Genomic DNA, 20,392 nt, shown 5'->3' with positions numbered 1-20,392 from the left:
ACTCAAAACATTGTATAATTTTATGGATTTATGAAACCACTGATTTTGTAAAGGCTGATATTTAAAGTTATATTTTTTTCTGATTAATTATTGCTGTTTTGTCGAATCCATTGAGGATATTATTAGCACTTTCAGTTATCAGTAGATAGGTTTTTTCCGCAACGAAATACTATCAGTTGGTGCCATCTTTACAAATGCATAAATGAAGGCTACATTGCATTCAGTTCATTGTATAAGTTAAAGAAAAAATAAAAAAATTTCAAAAAAAAAAGTTTAGACCTTTAAATTATATTATGTCGATTGTATCAAAACAACCTGCTCAATCCAAAAATAATTATGTCATATCATTTTATTTTAATGTACATGTATGATGCATGTTTCAACTTGAAGCACAAGAGGGTTTTTTTTTTTAATTTCGCTATCAGCCTACACTAGATAACGTACAGAAAACACAAAGGTTTTCGTCACATTAAGATTACAGTTTGTTCCCCGATAATGAAGGGACCGTCGTTAATTTCTCGTCTGACATAATCGTTTAATTCGCTCAAAAACCCACTTAATAAAAATAAAAGTATTTATTTGATATCAACATCGAGAAATCATGCTCAAACAAGGAAATAAAACACACTGAAATAAATGGAAAGGGGGAAATTCCCTTCTTGATCATTTTACAGATCACCCAAATCAACGCTCTCTTTTAGATATTGCAAAGATATGTGCCACCTGCAAAGCTGAAGCAAAGAAACGAAGTGTTCATGGTGTTGCTTGCTCTCTCTCTCTCTCTCTCTCTCTCTCTCTCTCTCTCGTTTTAAGTGATAATCTGAAAAAAAATCTCAAGGTCGACGTAAACATTACGTATTTCGTTAATATTATTTTATACATGTAATAAAATCTAAAATAAGAATGATATACAATTTTATTTGATTTTGCGTTAGACACCTCTCTATTCCCCAACAACCTGATGTACGATCAAGACATGATTTTATGGACCGGTAAAAATTGAATTTATAAATAAACACATTTCTTATGATTGCGACCCAGATAATTGTCCTTTAAGATCCTTAAAGATGTAGTAACTTTGAAGTGATTTATACAATGTTTATTTTGCCTCCTCGTTACAAACTAGAATTGATGTATACTTTGAATTTGCATATCAAAATATCTTACGGTAAATTTAAAGGCTTGTATCAAAGAAGGCTCCTTTAGTTATGTTAATCTCACACTACCGAATAGCTTAATGATTATTTTAGCATTTTGAATCCCATGAAACTAACTAGGCTTGTTACGACTTAGCGCTATTGAAAATTTATCGATGTCAAAGAGTCTGTAAGATGAATAGGATATACAGAGAACATAAAGCAGTACAACTCAACTTCTAATTTGATTGTTTAATTGCAGGTCTGGAATACCATATGAAACGTAGATGCTCCAAAGCGCAACTTATATGTACAATGTACTTAATAAATTCATGTACATGAACAAAGATAGAGACTTGTACGTACCTCTGAAGATGCATATACATTACAAAGATATATAAACAATTAACATTACACATATCAAACATTCTAAAGAAATTAACATGGCAAACAAGACGTTTGATCACATGCAAACAAATATATAAAACTAACAAAAAACATACCAATGATTTTATATTTATCAATATCTTTATATTTATTAATAATGTATCAAAAATTCTCTGGGAAAAAATCAAGGTTAACTCTAGAATTATCGGTCTTTTAGATTATCATAAAATTTGTCATACACAGGTATCTAACATGTTTTTCACATACAATGAAACTTTTTTTTTCATAAAAAAAAATGTACACGAACATCCCTTATAGACACACCTCTGTGGTATGACAGGTCACCTATTGGGGGAAGGGGTATTTATTTATTTTTTCATTTTTTTTAAAGACGATACTCATTATATACATTAATCCGAGATTCCTCTGACTCTAACCCCCGCTTTTATATTATGACTTGTCCCCCGCACAAGTCATAATATAAAAGCGGGGGTTAGAGTCAGAGGAATCTCGGATTATATTATACATGATTGTATGAACACCCAACAACTACAAGTGCAAAAGATAAATCAAAAATAACGAAAAGCGATCTTTTTTTTCCAAAAATGCATTATGGTCCATTTTATAGTGTGACATATGAAGGGGTGGGGTTTGTAGGCGGATGTCCCCGCACGTTACAATTTTAAAAGCGCGGAAAAATTAGAGGAATTTCGGACTATATGAATATGTATGCTTATCAAATGGACAGATGCATTAGATATAATACTTAAAACGATATGTAATGTCTACTTACCTTCTGTTTTAATTATGTAATATATCTTTTCTTATTCTATACTGTAATTTTTAAGTCTTCGCCAATTTGAATAACATTTTCTGCAAACCATTTCATCTTCTATGTACATATCGTACCTTCAGGCTTTAGAGAGTATTACAAGGGAGATTACTGGGAAGCAAACTATGCTTCACTATGAAGCAAAAAATAAATATCATCTTTGAACTTCTGTTACACCTATCAAATGCCTTTTTAATGTTTAATGAATATATAATTCAAATTTTGCAAACTTTCACATTACATTACAAGCCCGTAAAACGCCGGGGAAGGGGGGGGGCATGCTAAATAGTACATGTAAATTTTCTTTTGGATGCTGGATGCCCCACCCACAATTTTTGTCGGAGTAAGATTAATTACTGGCATATTCAAGCTGAACAGGCCTGGGGGCCATAAAACTTAGACGAGCTCACATTTGAGCTCAATCTCACTTTTTCCAAAGGAATTTATAGCCTAAAAGTGAGACTGAGATCAAAAGTGAGCTCGTCTAAGTTTTATGGCCCCCAGGCCAGAGCTAACTGTATTTCTAAATTTGTGTTGCATTACACAACATATTAACTATTTGCAAGTGAGAAATAAAAAAAAAATGCATGTATATGTAGACATGGAAAGTACACTGGGGAAAGTCTGCATCCCGTTTTCATGTCAACCAAAGTTTTATGTCAAAAACTACTTTTATATTTTACAATCACTGATATAAGACCGCAGAACATTAACTGGCAAAATTGGAAATTTACAGATTAAGTCATTTCTATCTGTTACAATCAAAACATTCAGTGATAGACAATGAAATGGGCGGGTACAATTCGACGCGGACGTGGGGAAAACATCGGATTGAAATTGCAGATCGAAATTCATTTTCAATCCACCTGAGCTATTTTCAAAAGTGAATGTATGATCCAAAAGTTTTAGCTTATGATTTTAAGAACGCAAAAGATCATAGAAGACAAAGATTATTTTTCAGGAGATATTTGATTCTAGAAGGGGGGGGGTAAAAATTTTCGAGTCAAGTAATGGCTTAACATGACAATATATTTTATTTCTAAGATTATAAGAGTGCATGAGTTTTATACTTATTCTCACTGAAAACTGTTGAACAACTTTATAATATTTAAAAATCGTTCAGCCCCCCCCCCCCACCTCCAACACAAAGATATACATATATTTACCAAACAGAAATGAAATATTTGTCCCTTAAATATTAATTTATTTAAAACACTGGACAAAAAAATTCAAACTGTACCAAAATTGTAATTATTTGTCTTCTGGGTCAATCAGTAATAATGTGCCTGCTAGCGTAGCTGAGGTGGATTGAAAATGAATTTCGATCTGCAGTTTCAATCCGATATTTTCCCCACGTCCGTGTCGAATTGTACCCGCCCATTTCATTGTCTATCACTGAATGTTTTGATTGTAACAGATAGAAATGACGTAAGCTGTAGATTTCCAATTTTGCCAGTTAATGTTTCGCGGTCTTATCTGTATCAAATTATTAATAAAATAGTTGTATCATACATTGTTTTTGATATACATGCAAGAGATGACAAAAATGCAATATGCCTTTCTATTGAAATTATTCATTTATTCTAATAAGTTCTGGTAAAACGATATTTCCATTGAGCACCTTTTTATTTGTTGGCATTGTGTGTAGAATATAGCTGCAAAACATCAACAGCTAACACATTTATATTTTGGTTGTTTTATTAAATAGCTTAAACTTTTGAAGTATATCATTGAGAGAATTAAGAAAAATTTCATTTCTTCAAAATAAACCCTACTTCAGTTCCCCTAGAGCAAGTCTATTTCTCTTGGTTTTGCCGTAAATTACACATTGACCATTGATTCCTTACAATAAAAGTGCAGTACATATCGGTTTGTTTGAAGAGAAGTTTGAAAGTTCAATTTTGTGGGTAAATAGCGTCACCCAAAATGACGGATTTTCTTCTTCCGCTGAAGTGTTCTCTCTGTCACTTTAGTAAGACTTCTTTTCCCTACAATGACAGCTCATTATCTGTTTGAACTACGAAGACAATACATCACCTCACCAAAACAAAAAACCTCCAGCAAGCTTCATCTCAAACAGAAGGCAATGGCTCTCTGATTTGGATAGGGCCACATTCCACAACAAAAACGCTGTCTTCTGATCGGGTTTGTATAAGCAGAGAAAGCAAATATTGGCTGTTTAGCTAACGTTCTAAACGAAAGCATACTGAAATCCTGACCTGTGATGTTATCCTTGCACATACAACTAACGACAGGATAACTTGAGAATTGATTGATTAACAAACAATAGTATGGGAGACTTGTTTGATTTGACGACAAAACGTTTGTTTAGTATCGGGGGTAAATGTTATTAGGGGCGTCTCCCCGATCAAAATATCATCACTGTACATCATCAGCTATAGTTCGCACTGCTGACCCGACATGCTTCTATTGCTGACAAGAGCATCATCAATGGTGGTATCGAACGTACTTAAGGTTAATTACTTTCAAACAATATGAAATCTTTATGTCTTGCTCTAGTTGGATTTTGCAACCGTTGCTGAAAACATTGTTTTTGCATGTTATTATTGTACTGTTATGAAAGTACCAAAAGCACGACTGATTCTTTTTACCAAATTGATAAATGTTTACTTTGCATGCTTTCAAGATGAAACAATCAAGTAACATTATACTAAAGTACCGATACAACTTTACGATAAAAAAGAAAAAAAACCTGTGGTGTTTATTAAATTTTAATGTAGAATACCAGAACATTTTAGCTGCACAATTATTGGTTAGAATAAAAGCTTCGTATGAAGTCATTTTTTTCTTAAATTGTAGACCGACATGCATGAAGCATTGCAAAGCCTCACAGTAACCATATATTGCTTGTGACAGAAAAGAACGAGTACTCTTTTTTTCTAACATGCTGCTTTCCCCGCCTTCTTATCTACAACAGAGTAATTTCGCAGGAAGATGGTTCCATGTTCATAATGTCTTTATTGTGGTTTCTAAGTAAATACTTGGTTATAATCGCGCTTTAATTCATAGCTCTTCGCAAACTTTTGATGTGCATCCCAACCAAAACAAGGGACAATAAACAACCAACTCTGAAGAACATCTTAAAGAGGGTGAAAAAAGTGATACCCTTTAGGTCAATTTTCAAAAAATTAATGACCAATGATTTCGTTAAGTTGACGATCAGATGAGTTTTGCTCCTACCAATAAACTTCCTATATGTATAGAACTGATTCACAGAATATATGCATATGTATTCTTAAACATCCTTCCCAATGTAGACTGTGATTTTATTGAGCTACGATGTCTTCTTTAAGAGGGCCTGGTTTTTGAAATTGGAGTCCTTCTTGCTTCAATAAATAGACATGCATTTTACATGAAATCTAGTGTTGAGTTGATGATAGACCCGCTGAGGTCTTCACTTTATCTGATTTCGCTATCAAATCCAGTGTCATTTTCTTTCCCTCTTCCTCCTTTTTTCCATCTTTTTTGTGTGCTATAAAGGAAAAAAACCACAAAGTTAAATGAACGTCGTATCTACAGACCATGGACCATAAAATGATACGACTCGTGAAATATTGTTACACAGGAAGTGAGCCGTGAATTCTATCCTTAACCGTCAAACGTCTCGCTCTAAAAACAAAACTGCAATTTCGGTACAAATCTCTTTTTTCCGTTGATTTTAAAATATATTGTCGTATCGTACCAAATTCAAGTAAGAAAAAAGTCCTTTAAACGTTTGTTCAAAGCAGCCTAGACCTATCAGAAACATTGATTTCTATGTCTAGCACGATATTTGGTCCTAATTCTGATCGGTCCGTTCCGATCCGGAGGAGATTGTTTATTTCTCTCGGGACTCGTCGGGTCAATTTCTAAACGAGTCGGTTGGCAGATCAAGGAATTTGTATGTCGCTAGTTCTTGCTAGTTGATCTGGACAAGTTAGATTAACGTGATACAGTTTCACTCATTAATTGGATATTAAACCCTCTTCTCTGAAATTTATGTTCTAAAATGTGTTCAGGAGTTTTGAAGCTAAATAAAAAGTTCTCTGCACAAACCGTTATTTATAATAACCTCCATTTTCGGCTCCTAAATACTGAAAAGTGAATTGGATTTGAGGGTAAATGGGTATTTTAATTTGATTTTGCATCCGATAAGGTGTGAAAATAGATTCTTATCGGGCATCAGTGTGTATTGAATGGATTCGGCAAAGAGAAATGTTGACTTTGTTTCACTTGGAAGAAAACGATAGTCTGATAACATTTGTGATTGTGGCTTAATGGCGATAATTAACGTGAATTAAAGGTTTAAGCCTTAATGAAAAATACAATTTAATCAACTGAATCTGTTTTTTCATGTGCATTTCCCTAATCTCGCCTAAAATAAACACAATTGTGTAACAACTAGCATTAAATAATGAAACACATTAGGATTAATAGTTTTTCATGTAAATAAGCAATTATTAACAATATCATTTTAATACAAACATATATCTTCATTAAAAAAAAAACTGCAGATGTATCATTTCAATGTCAAATAAATTTCATTGACTTACAATAAAATTAACAAAATTCAGTCATAAAAACAGCTTGCACGGGCACTGATCCGTTACCATGTAAACAAGGTAAAATACGGTAATTCAATTGCATTTATAATCAGAAAACAATTATGAATTCACATCAATTTACTTAAAGGGCAAAACACGCGGAAAGCGCCATTGGGTCATTCAAAAAGTGTAAACAAACACACGTGCTTGCCGGCGAAACCATGAAACATCACACGCTGAGAAATTTTACGCTATGAGCTATTTTGCATATATTTCTTTCAAAAATTGCATGTCATTTGCATGTTGTTAAGCTACGGATTATTATATTTAATTGTTACATATCTCACATTTATGATATATATTTGTTAAGATGTTTAAATGCAATTTTTGCTTTTTATGACTCACAAAAGTTGATAGCATAGATTAATGTTTTAATTATTTTTTCAAATAAGAAATGCTGAATTCTGAAAAATGAACAAAAGTATGAATTAATCAATAAAAATTGATTTCAATTCACTGCTAATTAATTTCATATTAACGGAAATCTAAAAATTGTATGTATTTCAATAAAAAAAACAAGCATTTTGTATATCTTCAATTCAAATACAATGTATCATATATTTGCATCAAAAATAGTTTCCTAACATTTTAATAACAATTAAATCACGGACTTATACGATTTTCACCGTCAAATTCAACTGAATTTGGAATAAAAGTTCTGTGTGTTCTCACGCAATAAATGTCTATAAATTTACTAGTATACTAAAAATATGCATGATCATTGTTCTCTAAGTCTCTCGCGTGTCCATCTTTGGAAAGTTTATTAATAAATCTTTTTTTTCTTATACTAGAAGCAGTAAAATTCAATATATTTTTGTTTCAAGTGTATTTTGATTTTTTTTTAAATTCCAGTAAAGGTAACAAAAATTTTATTTTTACATTTATTACTGAAACATGTAGATTTTAAATTGATTTGAAAATATTATACATGTCATATTTTAATGTATTATTTGCATAACATATTGTTATATTTATGGAGAGGAACTTGTAAGTTGCAAGAACTTGTTTCCAATCCATTTGACTCGTTCAATAAAATATGTTCCAAAATTTTTTTTTTTTACATAAGAACAATTCAAGGATTAATTTTTTGTATCAAGATTACAAAATCAATCTGTTTTTCACTTTTACTGCACTCATCTTACAGCAGTATTTTTTTTCTTTGAAAAAAAAAACATATACGTATTTTAGGGCATGATAAATTATAGGTATTTTATCTTAAGATCACTGTTAAGCCTGAGAAAATTATCTGCATTTGGTAATTTTACCCCGATCACGCCGTACTCAGTAAATTTGCAGAAGATGTTATGATCACTTGAAAAAACATATCACGGCTTCCGCTATACCAATGGAGAACTTCGATCAAAGCAGTTCTAGAGCTCTTCAGTTTTATTAGATTTTCAAATACGGTAAACAATAATAAAATTCCAAATAAACCCCCCGTCTGAAGAGCAGCCACCCCTTTCTTTCTTAATACTCTGCAAAAACACTCGGCTAAAAATTTTATTGTTTTTGTTGTAAAATTTCTGGGACAGTTTTCGGCAGTCGTTAGCAATGGGGACCGAGATCGAGAGGAAAAATCAAAGGCCTCTAGTCAAATATTTTTATGATTTCTCGCATTGTAAAAATCTGTGATGTTATAGTTTTCTCTCGGGACGGCGGAGAGTTTCTAACTCACCTTCGATATATAACAGCTAATAAGACTGTTGTTTTTCTTTCTTTGATGTTCAGATAAAATATTTCCATTAGAATTTTAGCGAGATAGAGATGCGATTAGACTAAGTGCATCCGATAGTTATGGAAGAAGTGCTATAAATATTTGATACCTTTTTTTGCATTGAATGCATAATTTTTTTTTCTCTCAATTTGATGCATATTGGCCTCAAGATTTCTAAACTTTTAATTTTATTTTTTTCATGGATTGGATGATAAAAAAGAATTCCTATACGCGTTTCCTATCTTTTAGTCTATAGTTTTTCAGCAACACCTGCATCTATCACGTGAGTTTAATTTTGGACCCTGGTCCAGTTTTTATCGACAGTTTTTAAAAAATCTCTATTTGAACTCGATATAAGGTGAGGGAGGAACAAGGTTCATGTTTACAAAAGCATCTTGTCAATTTTCACAGATTTCCAACAGCGATAAATGATTAGCTTCCGAACCCGAGGATTGGAGGCAGGTCCAGTCACGGCTATCTATACTACTACTGACAATCGCGAGCCCGAGGCGATAGACGGACGACCATAAACATCCTATAACTTGTGACCCAAATTAACGACACATTCATTGGTTTCAACTGACCTGATATGGCCTGAAATAGCCTTGTGGTTATTGATAGTTTGCTTGTAGGTGACCAACACAATCAGTACCCCAATAATTCACATTTCAAAGTAGGCAATTTTGTCTTCAACCTCATTGGCAAAACCACTAGCTGGACTTAGCTGGTGCTAAAGTGTTTCTGAGGAAAGAGAAAAGAAACTTTACTGAATGTTGAAAACAGAAAATTTAGGTTTTCATGCAGGATACCATATGGTAACTTAAAATGTCGAAAATGTTTTTGCAGAACAGTATACATGTATTTTCATGCTATACTTCATTGTAAACTTCATCTGTTGAATATTTCATTCGTATTATTCTTTTCTCTCTCTTTTTTTTCCCCTCAACTTTGGGGATGAAAACTTATTAAACCTTTTTTTCCGTGAAAATATCCTACATTCGTTGGGATGAACTAAAAATTAAACGCAGTAATAACCACAAACAAGATATGTTTTGCCTGGAGAGCCTTGTTCCTGGTCGATTGGTATAAGACCCGGGGTACAGCACACCTTTCTCCGTGTTATATAACATATGACAGGGGGTAAGAACCCGTATGAAACATTACACGACAAACCATTGAACTCTTTGTACGTGTAAAGCATGTTAATTGGTTCTCTGTCATTACAAATTAAGGGCATAATGTCAATTGGCACAAATATGTATACATGTATCATATTGATGTATATAACTTAAGTTTTCCTAAGTGCAATTAATGCATGTTTTATTTGTAGTGGGTGATTTCTGCACGTTGAAGGTGAAATACATGCATATGATTATTTTATTACTATATAATAAGTACAACTGTAGAGTATAACTTAGTCATAGTATTTAACAAGTCGGTATACCATGATAACGCAGTAAATTCAGGTAAATATATTTTTTATTGAAAGACACGTTTACTTTTATTTCTATTTCACCGTCAGATCATATACTATATATACAGATATTTTTATTCCGGTGCAGCTTTTTTTCTGGAAAAAAAATAAATTTCTACATAAGTATGAAATTCTATATGAGAAATCTTAATTGCAATTAGAGCATTAAAAATCTTCAAATATAAAAGCATCGGTGCAGGTTAAAATTGATTTAACATACATCATTTAGTTTATAATAAATTATATATGATTCACTTGTGGACATAATATTACATAGCGCTAGCCAATCGGAGCACAGTGAGCAATCCATCGTAAGATGAAGCTAAGCTAGAAGTGGGGTATTGATCTTTCGTATTTACGTAGTACAGACTATGGTAATCTATCTGCGTACTGTTTTATTACTATTTTGCAGATCAGAAAAAAGAAATATATAGTGAAATTTTCTTTGCTTGGAAATTGTTAGTCAATAGATATTAGTTTCTGATGAATGGAACTAAAATTTTGCATTGATATTTTGTATAATGTATTTTTGTTTTAACTGGCAACAAAAATATAAAATAAATCTTTCAAATTACTTAAAAGATTTAAAATGAAATGCATTTAAGAATTTAACTCATCCAATTCTTAGTGGATTTTAGAAAATGTAATTGCAATCATGCATAAGTAATAAAAATACGTAATATGTGGGTATTTGTTCCCTAATACATTAATAATTCGATAACATGTGTGCACTTTAAAACATTTTAAAATCTTGGTCAACTTGAAAAAAATATATTGATAAAAAAAAAGTAATTTATTGCAATTTTGTAACTAATTAGGTGGAACAGAACTAATTGCACATTAGGTAGATCGTCGTTGATATATCAACTGGATGGGGAAAATACAATTTCAAAATATATTAATTTTGTAATAGAAAGATATCCGTTTATTCGATTTTCTTCATTAAAGCACGCTAGTAATTGATACGAAACGAGAGTTAATAATATGTCATCAAACTCTAAATCTTTGCAATTAAGATTTTAAAAATATTTATTAATGTTAAAGTAGGTGAACAAAATCGGATTTAATTTAAAACTTACTTAGTAAATGCTTTGTCATTTTGCATGCATCAATGTGATATTGTGAAGGGGGAAATTAAACAAAATTACATCAATGATATACATTTGAAAAAGGAAGAATTTAAAAAGATTATAGGGGTTTGTAAAATAATCTTGGAGAAAATATGACACTTAAGCTTACCATAAAAATAAAATAAATTTTCAGAAAAAAAGTTTTAAATAACTTTATAGATGCATTACGTAATGTGTACTTTTAGTAGTTATCTATCCGTTATGTCAAGTCAAAACTCGAAAAAACAAAAAGAAATATCGTTTTGACATTAAAATAATCTGTTTTAGGATTTGTTCCCTAAATACACACAATATATATTTGAGAGAATACAGCAGAATTAGCGAGTGACTGATTCTACGGTGACTTGCTTGAATGCTAGACGTATCACCAAATTCATCTTTTGTAAATATCTATGAAGCAGATAGTGTGAAGGTGTGATAGTTCATCGTTAACTCCACGACTTTCCGGCTTGTTAACTTTGAGACATATAATATGTTTTCAGTAGAAGAGGGAAACTTTTTTCCCTGTGGTTTGCTCATGCTGATATATCAATCGGAGTCTCCAGAAAGTTTGATATACCTAATTACGAAAACCGTCATCCTGTGGAGGGTAACCGGATTAATTCCGGCGGAGATTAGCAGTGTGGAAAATACATTATCGGAACTTAGAATAAAATAGATAATTTAGAAAAGAATGAAGAGGAATCATGGTTCTTGAACGATTTAAAATTTAACCATGTGCATCGAAAAATGTCGACGCCATTAGAGACTAGATTTATACTTCACAAAAATTTGTGACGTTCTGATAAAACGAGACTTGAATTTAACCACATTAATCTTGGATTTGCCCGACAATGTATTTTCGTTTTTTTCTTAAAAAAAAAAAACACATGGTGATATTTTTCTCAATCAACCACATCCTTGCTGTGCTCGTCACAAAATTAAAAAAATATTATTTTGCATTTGTAAAAATATTTATTATACTGGCAAAAAACTCCATTGTATAGTACATATCTCTCAAACAAATCATCACAATTTTCCAGTTTTGTTCTCTTGCACTCATAAGGGTCATTTATTAGAAAGGAAAAATATATATACACACGGCACATCGGAAAACGAGAAGGGCTAATCTTCATTGAAAATTATTATTAATTTTTATCAATTTCTCGCTCTAATTGACAGACCATTCTAGGGGTAAAAATAAAGATTGATTTTGTTTCTATTGAGGCGATTATCGTGTGCTGGTTCGAGGACTATTCGCGCTTTTTTCCAGTGATGGTTTAATCAGTTCTCATATCGCTCTCATTAAGGCCTATCTGTATCAGCAATGCACGCATAATTTGCCACAAATTTACAAATATCAACATTAAATTAACTGGGTTGATAATGCACTTTGAAAAGTGATTATGAAATGTTTCAGAAATTACAGACCCCGAGTACAATATTTTAACTCACCACTTCTAACGTAAACAATAACAATGAAAGTTCATAACAAATAAATATTTATAGGAGCCATTTTGTTGTTTTAAAAAAGAAAATCGCCCTTAAAACGTAAACAGTAAATAATATTGAATGCATGTATAATTTTACATTTAAAAAATGTCCATCAAGAATTAATGAACAAAGTTATAAAATCAAAATGTTAAAAACTATTCGAGACATTTTCTGATTAAATATTAGGACAGCTTATCTTTTTAATCCTATTTAAGATGTACACCCGCTATTATGAACGAGCGAGACTTAAGACTAACACTCTAGTCAATTTCAATATTTACTCAACGAATTATATCTTTAGTAAACCATGACTTCTCTTCCCAAAACCATTTTCCTCCAAAGCAATGTTGTGTAAATGTTTAATGATGTTAAATAAAGACTGCCATAAGGAAAACTACACCATAGACCGATATCTTCCCCTATAATTTTCCAAAATATTTATGCAATTATGTTTGATGGGGTCCAAAATAAACGAGAAAAAAATTGATGTTTTTTATGTACCTTTTTGAATTTAAAAGAAATTAAAGCACAAAAATATTTTCCTTGAAGAACAAAATGAAAAAAAGAGTTACTTACTTTTTGTATTTTATGTTTGGAAAAAAAAAACAAAACTGGAAATAAATCATTTTTAGTAATTACCCTATGATCTGCGTTATATTACATGGACATCAATCCGTTTTAAGAAACAGAGGGTGAATGTTTATAAATTGGCACTTTTAACAAATTATCCAGTTTATGTATATAAAACACAAGTCCTGACATAGTCACACAACGCTCTGTTTTTTCTTCGAAACATAACAATGATATTTTATATAGAATACTCAAAACACTCAAACACGGAAATACACACACACATACAAAGTTAGAATCAAATTCTGCTTCTGTTTCGCATATAAATATGAATACACAAACGGTCTGCAACACACAAAATATGGCATAAATATTTCTCCAATATTAGGTCATTTCGCACTTTTGACCAGGCTAAGTATCGGGCTATCACTGAATTAACGACCCAATAAAGATCCGTCGCTCCACACATTTAAAACGCGATCTGTTTGTCATCTCCTTTCGAAGAACGGAGGACATTCGCTGCTATTTTGGCCATCACGGACAATGAGAGTTCGAGAGATCGCCACGCTTTTGTCCCTCGGTCCAGATCAAGTCCTTTTTGCATTTCAAAGGGGGTGGGGGTAAAATGAGATCTCTGGACGATTTCTGGAATGGTGGCGGCGAGTTGAACTTCAGAAGAAACCGGAATTTAGAATTCTAGTCAGTGCGTTGGTGAATGGTTTTGTGTGTTAAAATGCGGGTGTCCCCCTGACTGTGGGTTATGAGCATTCAATAACTGTCCCACGGAATGGTAATTCGGTGACATTAAAGTCTGGGCTGAAGAAACAGCCATATTAAGTCCAGCATGCTCAGAACCGTTCATGGCACCGTTAGGTCGTGATTGTAAGGGGCTATCCGCCCTAGAATTTCCGTCCTCACTGTCGGGCATGATGAGTTCCCCATTGGCCCCTAACTGGCCCGGAGGAGTCATTCGTTTTTCCTTTTGTCTCCTATTACAAAACCAAACTCGGACGACTTCCTTCTCCAGTTGTAATTGGTCTGCTAGTTGAGATATTTCCTGTGCAGCAGGTTTAGGTTGTTTCATAAAGTGATTTTCTAATGCACCTTTCACTGTCACTTCTATGCTTGTCCTCTTCTTCCGTTTTCTGCCCTGTGCTGCTATTTTGTCTATACTAGTAGTTGAGCCTGTGGTAGAATCTGCTTCCTCCAACCATTTTTGAAGCAACGGCTTTAACTTGCACATGTTCTTAAAACTTAACTGAAGAGCTTCAAAACGACAAATTGTTGTTTGACTAAATACATTACCATACAATGTACCAAGTGCAAGTCCAACATCAGCCTGAGTAAATCCCAATTTTATTCTCCTTTGCTTGAACTGTTTTGCGAATGCCTCCAGGTCATCCGATGAGGGAGCATCATCGTCTGAAGGGGTATGTTGGTCCAAATCATGTTCTGGGTCCCTCATCACGTGGGGGAGTTGATGAGGGGATAGCATGCCGTTCAGGGGGACACCGTACCCGTGGTGCTGAAGTTGACCCCCGCCATTTAAGTGTCCACCGGGTATGGGGGCGTTCCATCCGTGAGGGGCATGAATTTGCTGCGGACCCCGGTGATGGAGGGTGACTTGGTGGCCCATCTCGTTACCTTGACCCGGTTTAATGTCCCTAGTATCCCGGACAAAATTGTCTCTCAGATCGCGCATATCATGTAACTGAGGCATCCCCGTATTCCAGGACTCACCACTGGTCGGGATACCCCAATGACTGTTAAAATGTCCATTCTGTACCTGGGGAGGCATATATTTAAGTTCCTGAATATCAGTCCTATGGATATATTGAGGCTGCTGGCCCACTGAACACTGCATTCCATGTACAGGGTCTCCTAAGGGCGAATTTAACGAGGGAGGGGTGCCGGGCATGTAAAGTCCAGCGCTAGTTGCCATGGTCATCATGAATTCAGGTCTTGTAGAAGCTCCACATTAAATTGTTGTAAGAAGTCGTTCTACATAAGTTAATACTGATCTGAATTGCAAAACGCTGCGGCCTGGTGCTTTACGTTATGTTAATGCGAATCAACAACTATCTGGGCCCTATACACGGCTGGTGATATTAACTATGGTGTGACGGATGTCGCCCTCTGACGCGATTTGATTGGCTGAAAATTCCTTGATTGACAAAAAGGCACAACTTATATGACTTCGTGAATTTTTGATTGGACGGGCTATTACACAGTGGGTGGGGCTGCTGAACACGAGGACTGTGTTATGGCCATGTGCGACTCGATAATTAAATTGTCCCTAAACAAACATTTTCTATTGTTTGAATTTGAAATAAATAAAATTAGAATAAACGAAATTAGAGCTTCTTCAGATTTCCGCGTGATGTTTGGCAAATATGGCAAGATCGTGAAAGTTTTTGAGAGATGGGTTTGTGTAAATTATGTGCAATAATTGTCGAAACGTAAACATGTGTCTCGATACGAGGATTAATAATAAAAATGAGACGGCAAGTATATCATATATTTTGATTCAATCGCTTGGATGAACATCAAAGCAGTCGCACCGATAGTTAGGAAAGTTTAACTCAGGTAAACGAGAGAGAGAGAAAGCGAGAGAGAAAGAGAGATAGATGGAAAGAAAAAGTACATTCTGTGAATAGATACATTACGGATGTAAAATACACACAAAAAATCTTTTTCTTTTTTATTATAAGAATTTGATTTTACAAACATATCTCCTTTCTTAGTAATAATCGAACAGCAAAAAATAAATGTCGGGAGTATCAATACAGGTTTCATATTTTTAGTGCAGTGAAGCGAAATCTTTCAACAATGTACATAGTTTATTTCTTATCAAACCTCACATTTTCCCCATTTTATTCCTATCGGCATATACACGGCCAGTACGTGTCAGGATGGATGGTACTTATCTAGATAATTTTTTCTATATTTTAAAAGAATTTTGCCTGTGTACTCTAAAACTTGTAAGTTTATAATGGATGTTGTCACAGTTATTTCTTGGTGATTTTTTTTAAAACTCTTGTTGAATTTTATGCTTTATTGTTTTTAATTTGTCTGGAGGAAATGCATTTATATTTTGAACCTACAATAAAAAAAGGTCAGTCAAAAACAAAAGACAATAAAATGTAATATATATATTTTTTGAATTAATCTATTTTTCTTCTTGAGAACAATTCTTCTTTTAGTTATATACTTATATTTAAAAGCTCGTAATTCTTTTGCAACGCAAAGAAAAAAAAAGTTACATTTCAACCCCCAAAGTCTATAAAAATTTGATACATTTAAAAGAACTATAATTTGGCTGGCTATATAATTTCCAATCTTCGCCCGTAATCCGCCCATGTCATTCAGCAATTTAAGACGATGTGATATATAATTTGATTCGCGCTGCAAGAGATCCAATTTTTTTTTTACCTTAGTTAAAAAACAAACAAACAAATAACTAACATTAATAGATACCTATAGAATTAAGCGAATCACTCAATACTGCATTCGTATCATCTGAAGAAACAGATCTCATTATGCACCATTATTTTCACCAAGAAACCGTGATTTTAGGCGAAGGGAGGAAAAAAAACCCGCGATCCTATTTTATGAGTTGGAGACCGTGGGTAGGTAGAATTACCAGAGGTGTTTAATATCCCCATGATTAAAAAACATCTCCCCTTACATTTTATATGAAAAATCGCAGCAAATCGCTCGGTTAGAGTAAGGTTTTGGAAGCAGAATGGTTTGTCTCGGAGCGTCGTTCAAAAGCCGTCATTTAGGATTTAAAAGACCTAGAAACATTTGATATGTATCCACACAGATGAGGAACAAATCTTTTTGTGCAGTGTGCAGCATAAGGTCGAATTTTGATCCATTTTTTAAACAATATTTTATTGCTGACACCATATTGAATTCACCAGACACACACTTAATTCATAATCTCTATCATTATAAAACCTGCACCTTGATGCAATAGCCCTTCCTCTTGTTTTTTTTTTCTTAATCTTTTGTTGAATTACATTCTACATCTCTTTGATATGCAAAGTTATCAAATTAGTTATTAAAATTTTAGCCAATCAAAGGCTGTATAAATCTTAATATACACCGCTTTTGAAAAAGGTAAAAAAAAAGAAGAAGAATGTATCATGATTTGATCTCTCTCTCTCTCTCTCTCTCCGAGGCACATTACAGAAGTAAAACATTGTGAATTTTATGTCAATAACAAAAAACCAAACTATAATGCAAATTTTAACCTCTCTTAATTATGCAAATGTCGTTCACAGCCTCTCAGCGGGCACAGGAAGAAAACGAGTAAAAAAAGAAACATGTATTTCTTTTACTAATATCGCCCTCAAACTGGAATATCAAATAAGGGGAAAAATCAATTGATTCGATTCATTAACGCTTTGAGCAGCCATCCGTAAAACTACCGCGAAAGGGACAGGTCGCGTACTCGTGCCTTTGTGTGGCATGTCGAGTCTGTCCAATGCTGAGATAGGAAATGCCGGGATTTGGTGAGCTTTATCTTTGGTAAATTAGGTTGTTACAGCGGACTCGCCTTTGACATAAGTCTTCATTTACATCACCCGATCAGAGGAAAATCGTATTGACACTTGTGTCTGCTCGTCTGCTGCCCATCAGAACCCGCGAAAAAGCCCTTTCTTTCTTCGGAGAGTTTGATGACAAATTTGGAAAGATGCCACTGAGAAAAAGTCCTATTTTATAGGCTTATTCTAAAATTGAATGTGTATGACACCATGCAAAAATACTAATATTTGTGTTTTAAATTTAAAACCAATACCTGTTTTTTTTTCTTTTGATAAAGAAGAAATTGTGTAAATTTTAATTAGAATCTTAAAACTTGTTTTCCTAGAAAAATCTTAACTTAAAACAAAGAAAATCAAAAAATATAATTATTTAAATTCTTTGCCACGTTTTCAGATTCTGAGGGAAACGTAGATGGACCTTTCCATCTTTTGCTGGCCTATTTGTAGTTATATAATAACGCTACAATGTAATATTACTTACGGAAGCTTTAACAAACATTTATTGGACCCTTGGCACGTGACAGCGGAGGTCGCCCTGCCAATTTCTACAAAGACGGAATCCTCGTGTAGTGGAAGATGTCAAAGAATATTCCATGGAATTTGCAGATAACAGATAATGGTTCCCCCGCTGTGAATTGTCGTCTGTGTCAAAACGCGGTTTCCAACCCAGCGCAAGTTGTGGGAGGGGGCACCGGGGCATATTAACTCGTTCTCAGTTCAAGATCGCTATCATTTTCTCCAATGATTCATAATCCTTGCTTTATAACCATTGTTCTCATTTTTCTGTCTCAAGGGAATCTAATAAATTATTTTTTTCTATTTTCTGAATATTGTATAAATGTACATTCCATAAAAACCTTTCCATTTCTAATCATTTTCCCCCCTTTTCATAAGAAAAAATTACTTGACTTCATTTATTAATATATAAAAATGTGATTTTCATAAGCAGAAAATCTGATCTTTCCGATCGTTTAGACATATTTTTTACCGTTAAGGCAAGTATTTAGTGGTTGATTTTTCACATAATCAAGCATGACGTTTATGAAATCGTTAGAAGTTTTTCCAATTACAAAAGGCCATGCCTAAAGATACGGAACAGCTTTGAACCTGGCTGCATTATCGAAATTTAGGCCAGCTTCCGAGCAAAAAACGCTGATTTATTGTGAAATAAATTCGCTCGGGAGGGGGGCACAAACCAAAGAAAAAGGTGTAGCGATTGGAAATTTCATTCTTGAAGTATTATTCCTCGTGTCATTGAGTTCCCTTTGTTTTTAAAGCTACTTAATTTGGTGTGAAATAAGATGATTAAGAACCCTGTAAAATTTGGACCACAACAACACTGTATTACACCTTTAAATTTTTTCAATTAAGTAGATCGTTTGATACGCAGAAAGATGAAAGGCATGCTTCAGGTTCTTCGATGGAAATGCAATTTGCCATGCACGTGCGTAGTACATTCATGTGATTAATTTGGGCATTCAATAAAAAATAAATAAATAAATTTTTACTATGTATATACACCTTGAAGATACACTATATTAAGGTTTAAGATAATAAAACCATTCTGACAAAATGCATTGCATTTTCTGAGATCAAAAAGCATTTTACAATCACATTTTTCTTTTAATTGGATTATGAAATTAATGTACATTTCTTGTATTTGCATATCATACATCAAAAATCCACATCTTGTGATAGAAAAAAAGGTACAAGGTGTAATATTAATTAATGCATCTAATGCGATCTAATTCAACCAGTCGTTAAGCACTTAAAAACGCTTTAGCAGATATTTAAAATCAATTACATGCATCATGAATATTCATAATTGTTAATGATATACACCTCGATATAACGGTTTATCAAGCTATAAAAATTAACTGCATGGTCTGATAATATTGATTTTCTTTATCAACATGTAGTGTCTATATAACTGTGATATTTCATTAGGAACTCTTCCATACCTATTAATTCTGAAAATTATTGTCTTAGTAACTGGAGAATACAAATTAAAGCTGTGTAGATATTTGTAAAGCTAAAAAAAATGATATTTTTGCAGTTAATAAACCAGCATTTTCTTTCATTATAAGGCTATTTTATTAGAGGACTAAATAACATTAATCTTAGATATTCAAACGTTTGCTTTTTTATTTTTAAGATATGTAAAAATATCATTTTCATTAAAATAATATCATGTTGTAAATTTTGAATTTACTAGGGGGAGATAAATGCAAAATTTATATCATGTTGTAAATTTTGCATTTACACCCCCCCCCCCCCTAGTAAATTCAAAATTTACAACATGATAATAATTTGAAACTTTTGCATTATCCCCCAGTGCTCAGATAAATGAGTAATTCGAGTTGTTTTAAAAGGTACTGATATTTGGGAAATCAGAATAAACATTGAATTGTTTTTAAGCCCCAGAGAGAGTCTAAAAGAATAAGCTTTTGTACAAAGTTTGCATATAGTTTCAATATTTTGTCGAAAACTAGAATGGACACTGACTCTGAGAAAATATT

The 20,392-nt window shown here is 33.2% G+C and overlaps 1 protein-coding gene and 1 long non-coding RNA gene across 2 annotated transcripts; both read right to left on the bottom strand.

Annotated features, from left to right (window-relative positions):
* Positions 1-5,074: 5,074 nt before the first annotated feature.
* Positions 5,075-18,566, bottom strand: LOC134243397 (uncharacterized). Its single transcript, XR_009987022.1, has 3 exons — positions 18,355-18,566; positions 9,258-9,414; positions 5,075-5,848 (listed from the first exon to the last, which is right to left on the bottom strand). It is a non-coding gene; the product is annotated as an uncharacterized LOC134243397 (long non-coding RNA).
* Positions 12,209-15,417, bottom strand: LOC134243412 (silk gland factor 3-like). The gene has a single exon (XM_062725663.1). It carries the CDS (start codon positions 15,269-15,271, stop codon positions 14,021-14,023), a length of 1,251 nt encoding a protein of 416 aa, XP_062581647.1. The 5' UTR covers positions 15,272-15,417; the 3' UTR covers positions 12,209-14,020.
* Positions 18,567-20,392: the final 1,826 nt, after the last annotated feature.

Source organism: Saccostrea cucullata, unplaced genomic scaffold (assembly GCF_032062105.1).
Source record: "Saccostrea cucullata isolate Sc308-1 unplaced genomic scaffold, CSIRO_AGI_Scuc_v1 ctg26, whole genome shotgun sequence".
Taxonomy (NCBI): domain Eukaryota; kingdom Metazoa; phylum Mollusca; class Bivalvia; order Ostreida; family Ostreidae; genus Saccostrea; species Saccostrea cuccullata.
The sequence above is the reverse complement of the archived record's forward strand: the minus strand, read 5'-3'. Positions and strand labels throughout refer to the sequence as shown.

Excerpts from the sequence above, each read along its gene's own strand:
- LOC134243412 (XM_062725663.1), bottom strand. The coding sequence starts at position 15,271 with ATGATGACCATGGCAACTAGCGCTGGACTTTACATGCCCGGCACCCCT.